Source organism: Polistes canadensis, unplaced genomic scaffold, assembly GCF_001313835.1.
Source record: "Polistes canadensis isolate GaletaPanama2010 unplaced genomic scaffold, ASM131383v1 scaffold_272, whole genome shotgun sequence".
NCBI classification, from domain to species: Eukaryota; Metazoa; Arthropoda; class Insecta; order Hymenoptera; family Vespidae; genus Polistes; species Polistes canadensis.
Window position 1 is genome coordinate 148853 of NW_014569819.1, and position 13281 is coordinate 162133.

Sequence of the window (13281 nt, forward strand, 5' to 3'; positions counted from 1 at the left end):
GCATGCATGCATGCATGTAAGTAAATGGTACATACATACATACTTATAAATGTTTGAAGAAAAATCTGTCAATAATAATAATAATAATATGATGATAATGATGATGATGATGATGATAGAAAAATTGTTAGCATTTAAAATTATATAATCGATCGAACGCGTATCGTGCCATTATAAATTGTATCAAAATTTTCCTAAATATCAATCGTCATCGTCATCGTCATCGTCATCGTCGTCTTTGTCGTCGTCGTTTTCGTCGTAATTCCTCGGCTGCCATATAGCTTATCAATGTTTTTTACAATTAAATGTTGTCAAAGAGAATTTTTTCTATAATATAATATAATATATAATATAATATAATATAATATAATATAATATATAATGTGTAATATAATATAATATAATATGCCTGCTAAGGTTTGTGTGTCCTCATCGTCACGTCGTGATATCTCTGCGACCAGATTTAGCGTCGTCGAATTCGAAACAAAATGGCAGATCGAACCGAAGGTAATTATTTTCCTTTTTTCCTTTTTTTTTCTTTTTTTCACACTTAATATTTATATTCTTACATAAATACATGAGTACATTAGATAAAAATTGTTGAAAATGAGTGTCAATGTTTTAATTGGAAATTTTGTCTCTTATAGCAAAAAAAAAAGAATTATCATAGGAAAAATAAAACGAAAGATATTATAAAAGCAATGATGTGCAGCAGATGCAACGTTTCATGGTCGCAGAGTAATCGCCGACACGCAAAAGCGAATAATCGAAAAATAAATGGGAGACAACACACGTGAGAGATTATTATTAGTGAATATTCTTCTGCGTTTTTGTTTGTTTGTTTGTTTTTCTTTTTTTTTCTTATTTTTTTTTTTTCGTACACAGACAAGACCAATCCCGCAAATATACGCGATTTTTAAGTTACGACACAAAACCAGGAGGCAATTAGCATTATTTCTTTTTCTCTTCGGTGACATTTTTGTTTTTTACTCTCTTTACATAATTTCTTTTTTTTTTTAATTCCGCACAATCCTCCATACTTTTTGCGATTACAACATTCATCATACGCGGGGATTGTATTATTGTAATATTTTCATTCATTCCGGATTCAGTGAAGTATTATTATCGAGCTATTATTTTCTTTACCCTCTCTTTTTCTTCTTCTACTTCTTTTTCATCTTCTTCACCATCATCTTCTTCAATATATTGTTCTTTTTATTTTACTTTATTTTATTTTATTTTATTTTATTTTATTTAATTTCTTTCTTTAATTAATATTATTATTAAATTTTTTTTTGTTAGTTTCGCACGATATAAAATCCTAGTTTAGTATGGCCGGTAATTTGTTCCTTCTTTATACTCTTTCTTTCATCCTTTTCTCCATCTTTATCTTTTTCTTCTCCTTTTTTTTTTTCATTTAAATTCCCTCACTTTCTTTCTTCTTTCTTCGCTATTTCTTCCTTATTATTGTTATCGTTATTATTATTATTATTATTATTATTATTATTATTTTTATTATTTTTATTGTTGTTGTTTTTATTTATACTTATTATTATTTTTCTTCTTATTATTATTATTATTATTAATGTGTTATTATTATTATTACTCATTATTATTCATTATTATTATTATATTTATAATATCACTTATAATAGAAATAATTTATATATTTATCCGCAATTATATAATAAATAGATAACCGCAAGCTTACATCTAAATTTCACAAATTTTGTTAATAAGTAGTGGTGTGACGTTACACTAAATAAGATTCGTTTTGACTATCTAATTACAATAAGAACTTTTATTAAACTTGAAAACCTTTTGCATACTTCGCTCGTTATCGTTTTTTAATCATATCCTGCGAAATTCGCGTTGCAAAGCTTTCATTTAAAAAACCCTAATTATGATGTAGTATTTTCTTTTTTGTTAAATATTCAAATCATGAATGAATCAAAGTTTGGGGTGGGGGTGGAATGTTGATTGGTGGGGGAATGTTGGCGGTAGGCAAACGAATCGTCCCTTTTCAATACTCGAATGGCAGACATTTTAACTTATTTTTTGTTCTTCTGGCGTTAAGAAATTTTGTAAAAAAGGAATTATTTCCTATTGGGTCGATTATTCGACCAATGACGAACGAAAGACGTGAAAGAAAAGTTGTCACGTGACTAAGGCAAACAGGTAAACGAAATGATTCGAACAAACTTTTTCTTTTTGTTTTTTTTTCTTCCTTGTTTCTTTTTTTTTTACTCTGTGTGTCAGTGTGGTGTGCAAGTGTAAATTTTTGTTTTCAACGGTATGGCCATCGTTCTCATCTCAAGAAATATACACAAACATACATACATACATACATACATACATACATACAAACACACATACATACATACATACGTACAAAATGACATATTATGCACACATAAATACACACATACATACGTACATTAAATTTTCTACTTGAATTAATCGAGAGACAAAAATGGGGTGGGCAGCAGGGCCAGCGGCAGCGGGGAGGGGGTGTTTTGCGGATGATCGATCACACTCGTTTTTATTTCGTTTTTCTTCTTCCTAACTTTCAATTTCTTTCAATTATCGCATAAAACAGTCGTTCGAAAAAACGCCTTATTATTCGGCTACTTATATATAGGAACGAGTCGCCGTGTGCGATATTATAATAATAATAATAATAATCATTATTATGTATATATATNTATATATTTATATATTTATATGTGTATGTATATATGTCTAAAGCGAGAGTTATCGGGGACCAACCGCTTCGACATTAAAATTTTTGATTCGAACAAACATTTACACATCGAATCTTCGCGCCTAAGAAGTGTGTGTTCTACCTAAATCGCATGATTATTTTTCTTTTTTAAAAAGCCTAAAAACGGCGTCGCCCCATCGTCGTTCTCTTATAATTAATTAATTAATTAATGAGTTAATTACGTTTTCTTTTTTTTTTTTTCGATCAGCCACATACGAAATTTCCACCGAATGTTCTTTGTCTTCATTTTTTCTCGTACGCGAACGTTTTTCATTTTTCGTTTTGTTTTGTTTTTTTTTTAATTTCGTCCGTTCGAATCGTATCAAACACACTTGCGATAGAAATGTGTTTGAAATTTTATTAATGAATTTTATTCTCCACATCTTTTCTTTTCGTTTTTCGTTTCGTAGTTATTTTTACTAATTTGAAAAAAAAAAAAAGAAAAATAATGCCAATAACAATTACACACCATTACAACGCTTTTTCGTTCAATATTATTCGCAATATTATTTTATTATTATTATTATCGTGTTTCAATAATCTTGATCCTTCATTTCTTTCACTTGTTTTTCCTTTTTTTCCGTTTTTTTTCCCCTTTTTTCTTTTCTTTTTTTCTTTTTGTTGTTTAAATTTAAATCACATTCCACTAACAATAAGTTAAGCCCAGAACAATCTCGAGATATGTCTTCGTTTGAGAAAAGAGTCTATAGTTTATGATAATAATATATTTGCTTTTTTCCTTTTTTTTTTTTTTCTTATACTTTATATATCGTTTATCCGTACACTCCTCTCTAAAAGTATAGAAATATTGGATTGCTATTTTTAAATCATTTTTTTCGTTCTATATCTGCCTTATCTTCCATTCCTTTTTTCTTTCTTTCTTTTGTCACTTCTTCTCCCATTTCTTTTTTTTCTTTTTTTCGTTTAATATTTCATTCTTACATTTTTTGAGAAAAAGCATACGAGAAAAAAGCCGTACACACACACACACACACACACACACACGCGTCGCGTTTAAACTACTACGATGGTTATATGCAGTTTTAAAGTTTAAGTATTTACGTAAATGTTTTATAATATTTAGTCTTTTGAAATGTTATTCTCTCGTGCGTGAAAAAAATAAATCTCTAGTCTTCGCATCTTCATCAATTCGTCTGAAAAAATCCTGCCCTTTAATTTCTTCTTAACTCTTTCTATCCATCATCTATCTTCGCTCATTTTTATTTCGCAATTTTTATACGACTTTTAATTATGACTGTTAGTTTACGTTCATTTCTTTCTCATTCGTTCGTTACCGGGCTCGTTACAGTGTTTCAACCATTTTCTATCTTTCGTTCATTTAGGTTTTTATTGCAATTGTGTTATTAGATCTGATTTGGTTTTTTCTTTTCTCTACGTGCGCGCGGATTTTATTTTTTTCGGGGGGGGGGAGCAATTAATTTTTGCGCTTTCTTAAAAAAACAGACATTTTTTTTTTATCCCAACAAAATGATTAAAAATATAAAAAGAAAAACAAGGGAAAAAAAAACAATAACAGCGTAGTATTTTTAACGAGACGATACGTGTCGTGTGTTAACACAACACACGTGCCAATTTAAAACAAATAAATAAATTGCTAGTATAACTCGATATATCTAAATATAATTAAAACAAAAAAAAACCAAGAAAACGACAAAAAAGAAAATCAAGTTGCCAGCGAACTCGATGGTTTTCAAATGGCAGTGGGATGGGGTGGGGTATTTCTCTTGTTGGCTTTTCGTAACAAACGTCAAGTAATTTGTTTTTTCTTTCTTGTAGTTTTATCTCGCCGAGAGAAACGTAAATTTAATTATCCTCTGGGTGAGACAAATAGAAGAAAAATAAAATAAAATATCCGCCATTTAAAAGAAATAAGTTTGTTCTTTTAATCCTCTTTTTGTATCTTCCCTGTGACTTCGTCGTCCCCTGGGAGGGGGGAGGGGGAATTTCGAAAATGTACTTCGAAGAAAAGTACAAAAATCGAAGTACTCTTTCATTCTTTTTTCCTTTTTATCGTTCATAAACAATTGAAGAGAATTATTTCAAAGTTTTTACGACGAACTTTCTTCTTTCCAATTATTTCCAATCTTTCGTTTTGATTTCGTCAAAAAAAATCAATTCATTAAATATTTTAATTGTTTTTTGGTTTACTCTGTTATCTCGTTCTGGTTGATGTTACTTAACGGAAAAAGAAAAAAAGAAATAAGAAAAAAGAAAAGAAAAAAAAAACACACAACACACACACACACACACACACACGACGTGTCTTCTTCCCCTCTCTTTTTTTTCCCCCTTATTTCCGGTTAATTTTTTTTCTTCTTCTTCTTCTTTCTTTTTCTCGTATATCCTTGTCCATTTTCGTAAAATTTCACCAAAATCTCTGAGCACTGTCCCAGATATTTTTCAGACTCGATTGGAATTCGAAGCGGAAGTTCTGATAGTATCACGCTATGTTGTTACCGCTCATCGTCGTGACACACTTTTTTTCCGGAGTATTTTGACTCTCGGAATTACTGCGAACCGCTTTCGGTGGACTACCTGGCGTTGGATTCGTATCACCAGGTAAAGGATTGTTATTGTTAGTCGACGTAGAACTTCTTCGGCCATTTTCTCGCGTAGGCGATTTCACATCGAACACTGACGTGTCCGATTCCATATCCGAGTCGATCTGTGATTCGTTGTAGAAAGAGAAGTAACCAAAAAAAAAAAAAACAAAAAAGAAGATTATAATTAATGAATAATATTTATCATTCGATAGATCTTTTTTCGCGACCGGTGAGAATTTAATTCTACTTTATCGACTGAGTTTTAACTGACAACGAGTACGCCATTTTGAAAATATCTTATTTTTTGATAAACCGTTCTCGTGTAATTTATTTTCTTTAGAAAAAACATTGCGTATAATACACAGTACTCGATTAAAGAATGAAATTCTTTTTAAGATTACATCTCACCGATCGTGAAAATAAAATGTTAACTATTTTTTTTTAATTTTATTCTAACTCTTCGGTTTTTTTTTTCTTCAAACTAATACTAATTCAAAAAAGGGGAGGGGGAAGGTTTTTAATGAGGTATAAATTATCTACGATTAGGCGATAAATATGAGAGAGATTAAAAACTAGATTATTTGTTGGAATACTCTACGTGATATGATTTTCAAGCATGAAAGCGGCTAAATATGAGAGGGGGAAACGATAATTTTATTCATTATTATTATTATTATTATATATTTTTTTGTTAAAAAATAATAAATCTGTTCGACGAGAAAACGATGAAAAAAAGATTTTACGTGAATCGAGCGCACATCGAGACCACTCTTCGGGCATTAGCTTTCATTTTCGGCTCAGTTTTAATCCGGTACTAAAATTGAAAATCGTTATTACTGAGAACAAGAGGCAACAAGGGTGCCTCAAACCGACACGTCAAGAGCCACTTTTTCCATTTCTCTCTAATATTATTTTTCTATTGTTATAATTAAATGTGTATTATGTAATAATCATCAAAAATTGAAAACTACAACTACTCTCGAGTATTGCCGACATTTCTAAATTATAAAATGGGAAAATAATAAAATAAAAAAAAAAAAAAAAGGACAAGTAGAAGTTCTCGAGTTTGCTTAACATTTTTTTTTAAGAAGAATATAAAAGAAAAAAATAATAAAAAAAAGAAATACAAATACCAATAGAAATTCTCGAATTGACCTAACTTGCGAACGAGGACTCGAGAGAAACAAAAAAAAAAAAGAATAAAAAAAAATAAGAAATGACGAAAGGACGATGACGATGGTTCACTACCTTGTTGAAACAGACTACCTGTCTGGTAGCGGGATGAGGATTGAGAAAAAGTCTTTCGCTGGTATCGCTTCCGCAACTAGAACTTTCGCTCATTTCCATGGCAAACTTTCGAGATGCTCTTGGACTTGATGGTACTGCTCTGGTTTGTCCGCTTAAATTCAAACCAACGTTTCTAGAACATATTTGGGATTGTATGTGTTCGCAGACCCTCCTAAATCTTCGTATATTTCCTAAGAAAGATAAGACAAGAACGAAATTGTTAAGTGAGTTTAAAAATTTGTTTTAAAAAATATTAAAACAATAAAAAAAGTAGTAACGACATAAATTGCACAAATCGATTAACTTCATATAATGAGAAGTTAGGAAAATTCGATGAAATAATTAATGTACATTGATTTTTTACAATTCCTTTTGATAATATAAATTCAAATAAACTTTTTGTAAAGAAAAAGAGAAAAAAAGCGCTTGCTAGTGCATTTGAGTTGCATTACTGCAACGATTTCCATTAGAGTACGGAATTAATCAAAAATAATCTCTAAAATAAATTATTTATTATTCAGTGGTCAGAAAAAAAACTATCGTCGTTTTATGTTTGGCTAAAATTTGTATGGCGTAAATATTGAAAAAGTTATGATTATACCACAAGTGCTCTCTCTCTCTTTTACACTTACAATTAAATTCAAAAGATTTTTCAAAAAGTCGAGTTAATCGATTTGTGGATTGAACGGCACGCACCAATTTATCCTTCTTCGATCTCATCGGACGATCAATATTAACGCACACTTTTTTTATTAATTAATTAATCAAGTCTCTATATATTATCAAAGATATCTTTGTTCAACGAAATAATAAATATAGATGTGAAGTTGTGCAATAAATATCTGATTATATAAATATAGATGGTGCGGTTTATTGAGATTAAAATTAAAAAAAAAAAATTAAAATAAAAAAGATTAAAAATATTTGAAAGAATAGGAAGTGGTGCAGAGATTTTTGTATATAATAATCCCCATTGCAACTTTAGATTTACCGAAGTATGGAATACGCGTGAAGAAACATATATAATATATACATATATATAACCGAGTTCCTTGGCCCGTAAAATATACGTAGATAAGATTTAACGCGGTATGGAGAAGGCGTACGTGCCAAGGTAACATCGATCTAGTTGCGCTTGGATGGCTGCCAAATGCCAAACGCCAAACCACTTCTTTCTTCTCCCTTTTTCTACTCCCTTTTCTCCTCCCTCTAACTCCCTCATTCACTCCGTCTCTCTCTCTCTCTCTCTCTCTCTCTGTTTCTCACATTCTCGGTTTACGGTGTCTACAGTCAGACTTTGAAAAGGGCTTTGTACCTTCGGTTTTGTCATTCGCTTAGCCGCATCTTTCATTCGGCATAAACTCGTGACAAGGATACATACGAAAGAGAGAGAGAGAGAGAGAGAGAGAGAGAGAAGCGAGGAGGATTGGGGCAAGGGGGAGGAACGAAAGGAAAGGATTCGAAGAAAGAATTTTGTTCGTGTATGGAAAAACAAAAATACAAAGAGTCGCGATCGAGTGATAAATTATTCGATGTAGAAATTAGTTCGGTACTTGAATGATATTTTAAATTTATCGTATTAAAATCTTTGTTCCTTTTTTTTTGTCTCGATCGTCAATGAATTTAAACAAAGTTGTTTGAAAAAATGGGGACGGGAAGGAAGGTAATGGAAAAAATAAATGGTAATTATTTTATGATCACAGACGTATGATTTACTTTATAAATATATTAACTTTAATTTGTTTAAGGAAAAAATAAGTAAGGTACCGAATTAATTCCTATCATTTGATATTAATATAAAATGGAGAAAATTATATAAAAGATTGTTTTTTAATGATAATATAATATTTACCACTTAACAACGAAAAAGTAATGGCGAACAATGGCTCGTTAGGCTGTTTTGTGATACCACTGATGTCAACTTGAAATTTAACCTGCCGTTGAAACATAGCAGGTGCCGTGCTACCCTTTTTATATTCTACTCTGAATGCCATTGGTGAACACACACTGTGAGATAGCTCAGCTATCTGCGAATCGATACAAATATATATAGGAAGAGATATATGCGTCAGTAATTATGGATTAAAAAAAAAAAAGTGTTCTGATAATACGAGTCAAAAGATTGATTACAAAAAATTAATTCTACGATTTATTTTATGATATTAATTGTTCTAATATGAAATAAAATATACCAAATTGTCAAAAATACAAATCGCGTCTTCGCGAATGAAATTCAGTTTTTTTTTTTTTTTTTTCAATCAAATAGCACTTTCACATAATTATATTATTTTAATCGATATGATTTATTGTATATTACAAATAATGAAAATATTAGCTTACCGACAAAAAAGCGTGAATCAAATCAGCTTTCACGCTAGCTAATGGTTTCCCTTTAACAAGAACGGTAAAGTTTTCGTCCTTTTCTGTCGTCATAAGACTACCAAACCAGGATTTTTTCGTTAACTCTGGTGAGGAATCTGGTGTGAGATGAACCTTGAATTAAAAAAAAGATAAGAATAAATATATGTTAAAAATAATTTCGATTTAATTCAATTAGGGGGAAAAAAATCAATGTGGAATTAGTTAAAATGGTTAAACGTTTATCATTGGAGAAGAATTATTATTCGTAAATTTTGGTTACCTCTTCCGTACTGGTAAGTAGTTTACGACGATGGAATCTGGGACTACCTAGGAATGAATTCTTCAAGGTGGTTAATCGGGATCTCCAATGATAAGCACCGGAACCTGCACCAGTGTGTGGCGAACCTGGTGGTGTAACACCAACTGCGACCACTGTAAAACGAATCGAAATTTCATCGAAATTTTTTTTTATCTTTTACAATAGAATATCGAATTCCTTTATTGGAACACAATAAAAATGTTCTTTTTTTGATTTTATATTTTATAATAATCTGTTGGATCCTAAAAGCGGAGAGAAGAGAGAGAGAGAGAGAGAGAGAGAGAGAGATGAATTCTACGGACAAATATGGAAATGCGTAAATTTATTTTCATTCGAATTCGAATCATTCCAAGAGCAAGCAGAAAAGTTTGAATTAAAATCCGTGTTCCGTATGTTTTTATATATTTTTGTTTTTAAATTATCGACGAAATCGACGATTTATTCATTATATTTCGTCGCGAAAGAAATTCGATGATATTTTTTTTGGACAGTATTTTTATCATCAATGTTTAATAATAATAATAATAACGTTATATACTCTGATATAATAATATTAAATAAAATTAATAAAATTAATATAATGTTATCAATATTGTTTAATTAATCATTTTAGAAAAGCTCGTATTCGCGCAACATGTTTTCATTTTTATTCATAAAATTATATCGGTTTAAATTTTATACTGTAAAAAGAAAAACAGAGACACCTTGTATATACAAGGATGAGAGTTGAAAAGTTTTAAGATATAATATAACAGAGAGTGTTTGACCGACAAAAAAAAAATAAAAAGAATTGTTTCTATCTAATTGTCGGACCTATAAATTTTTCAATTCACCCACGTAAAAGAACAAACAAAATAAAAAATATTATATTTACGGATGTATTTTTGGTGGCAAAATTTGTCTCCGTCTCCTTCTTCTTCTTTTTATTCTTTGTTTTTTTTTTCTTCTTTTTCTTTTTCATTTTGTAACACGTTAGCACACATCCCTTTGAATAAAAATTTCTCGTGCAGTGTACTCTCTCTCTCTCTATTTCTCTCTCTCTCGTTAGAGTAAAATCCACGCTTGACAGAGGTCAAGCTGCATATTTTAAAGCGTCTCAAAGCAGTTCGAAAAGATAAAACGCAGTACTCAGACGTCGACGAGGGTAGTAATGCCCTCGGCACGAACTTTGTTCGGACTTTCGTGCAAACACTTTGGAACGGTCGCGATTCGTCGTCGAGCGAAAAGAAGAAGAGCATTTCGCAGTACACATTGTACAAATGACGATTTTTTTTCTTCTTCTTACTTCTATCTTCATTTTATTTTCCTTCTTTGACGTTAGTCGTTAATTTGTTTGGATCATATTTAACATTATTTTCCAAAGTAATACATATAACCCTAAGTTTATCGTAAAATTGTCATAATTATTATTGCATTTGAAACATTAACACAATTATCTTTAATTAATACAAGAAAATATTATCCTAACAAATATGTAGAAAATATGGACCGTTTGTTTTAAAAATTGTATGTAAAAAAAGTGTCCCTTTATTTGTTTTTATTTTTATATTTAAAACGAGATATATGACACATCATAATTCGTGATCAATTTAACGTTAACTACACATTGTGTAATTAGTTATTGATATTTAATATCATTAAAAAAAAAATGCCAAAAAAAGGGTTTAATATAGATTATTTTTAAGAAACATTATCGTAATTGATGTCATCTTAGCAGGAGAATTCGAGTTAAACATTGACACGCGATATTCTCAAGACGATAAACACAGGGATCTTCTGACGTAATTCGATAGGATTAGAAAGTGTTAGGGTAGTGTGTGAGATTAATCGGCTATGATAGACGAGTCTAATACTACTCGTACAGTACTATCGGAATTAATTTCGTATTATTATAACTAAATAGCTTTAGAAGTTTTTTTTTTTATTAACACTCCTGTCCCTGTGTATCATAAGTTAATAAATTTAATTAATATAATAAGTGATTATATATTATATATATCGCGAATCCTCCTCCCCTCCTCCTCCCTCTCCACCAATATAACTTTTTTTTTCTTTTTATCCAACACAGTATAATTGTAATATCACGTCATAAAATGTATTAAGAAAATTTTACAAAAAAAAAAAAAAAATTATATTATATATATTGATAGATAGATTCATTTTTTTCTTTATTCTTGAAAGATAAAGGATCGAGTTCGAGGACACCTTGTATACGTATAGAAACGGGAAATGGAAAATCAGGAAAATTACATTTTCGGAAGGACTTGAAGTGACACGAGAAACGTTAGTGCGATTGACGGATTTTCGATGAACGTTACTAAAATGAAGAGAAAGATAGAATGCAAGAGAAAGAGAGAGAGAGAGAGAGAGAGAGAGAGAGAGAGAGAGAGAGAGAGAGAGAGAGAGAGAGAGAGAGAGAGAGAGAGAGAGAGAGAGAGAGAGAGAGAGATAGAAATAGAAAGCATTATTGCATTTGATTGTATGGTTTGGAAAATTAATCATTTGGAAAGTTGCTGAAATTTCGAATAAGATTTTAATAGACATCCTCTTCCTCTCTTTCTCTCTCTCTCTCTCTCTCTCACTCTCTCTTGCTTTGCCTCTTTCTCTTTTTTTTTTCATCCCATAATCTTTCTCTTTCGCATACGTGGTTTCGGTTTAAAAGCGATGTCTGGCGCAGATATCAATTCGATTATAGGTAGCTCGTTTTTGTCGTCGTCGTCGTCGTCGTTTGACAAAGCAATGATGATGTTCGTCTGTATTTGCCTTTTCTCTCGATACGTTTTATCATACCAATCCATTTTTCTCGAGTAATACATCAAACGATTTCGATTAATCGATCCTCTTGTATGAAATAAAACTTTCATCGTTTTTTTTTTTCCGTGAAAAGAATAGTTTTCAACTAGTTATGTTCTATCGAATTGCTAAATAGATGTTGAGAGGGAGAAGGTGGAAAAGGGAGGAGGGGGAGGAGGAGGAGGAGGAGAATTACGACAAGGGGTGGAATGATTTATTGATCAATTGATTGATCGATAAATTCATTTAAATTCATACAACCCGAATATTCAGATTTATTCATATCGTCTAAGTCAGTTTGTATTCTTTTCCGAGATTGCTTTTACGAATACATTCTTGACGGAAAACAACTTTGCCATATTTTCTTTTCCTTTTCTTCTTTCTTTCTTTCTTTTTTTTTTTCTTCTTCTTCTTCTTCATGGATCGTTTACAAAAGCAGCTTACGAAGAAGAAGAAGAGGAGGAGAAGGAAGAGGAAGATTTTCATCGAGAAAACTTGTTAAGAAATTTCTCGACGTTTATTATTATATATAGGGTTAGGGTTGTTACTCAAGTCGGAACCTTTGAAATTTGGAATTAATTGTTCAGCAACTTCGACAATATTGATTCACGCGATTAGTGTTTGTTAATTAATTCTTATAGCTATTGTCTTATAATTTTTTTTTGCATATGTTTGCATAGGTTTTTTTTTAACGATATATTATCGATCAATTTTTATTACTTTTTAAGTATTTTTATGTGAAGTGATATTGAAATAACCATTTTTTCTCGATACTATTATCTTAATAGTTCTATTTATCGTTTTACTATATTTATTTGTAATAAGACACGTGTTGTATCTTTAATCATACTCTCAAAGTAGATTTTTAAATCGTATTTTACACGTATAACTTTATGTTGAAATATATTTTTATGAATATGATATGTTTATATATCATAGATTAAATATATATAACAAAAACTAACTTTTTATTATACATATATTACTATGTATATAAAGATCAATTAATATATTATCTAATTATTACTATTAATTATTATGTTAATATAATCAAGATTTTTTTTCTTATCCAAAATTTATTAATATTATTACTAAGTYTACTCTTAGGGAAGTTGTTTTTTTGGACGGGTTTAATTAAGATGAACACAATATTTATCCGTTGAACGTTTCGTCTCTATTTGAGACTTCCTCAG

The 13281-nt window shown here is 30.3% G+C and overlaps 1 protein-coding gene across 3 annotated transcripts in view; it reads right to left on the bottom strand.

Annotated features, from left to right (window-relative positions):
- Window positions 1–2952: 2952 nt before the first annotated feature.
- The window catches only part of LOC106790953 (serine/threonine-protein kinase BRSK2), a 33905-nt gene continuing 23576 nt past the window's right edge, over window positions 2953–13281 (bottom strand). The window contains exons 9-14 of one of the 3 annotated variants that reach the window (XM_014756239.1): window positions 9257–9408; window positions 8956–9108; window positions 8468–8642; window positions 6577–6806; window positions 6072–6142; window positions 5105–5450 (exon numbers count right to left, since the gene is read on the bottom strand). In XM_014756239.1, coding sequence (XP_014611725.1) covers window positions 5408–5450; window positions 6072–6142; window positions 6577–6806; window positions 8468–8642; window positions 8956–9108; window positions 9257–9408 — 824 coding nt within the window. In that variant the 3' untranslated portion in view covers window positions 5105–5407. Of the gene's footprint in view, window positions 5451–6071; window positions 6143–6576; window positions 6807–8467; window positions 8643–8955; window positions 9109–9256; window positions 9409–13281 lie in introns of all 3 variants that reach the window. The other 2 variants (XM_014756238.1, XM_014756236.1) reach the window with 2 other exon arrangements.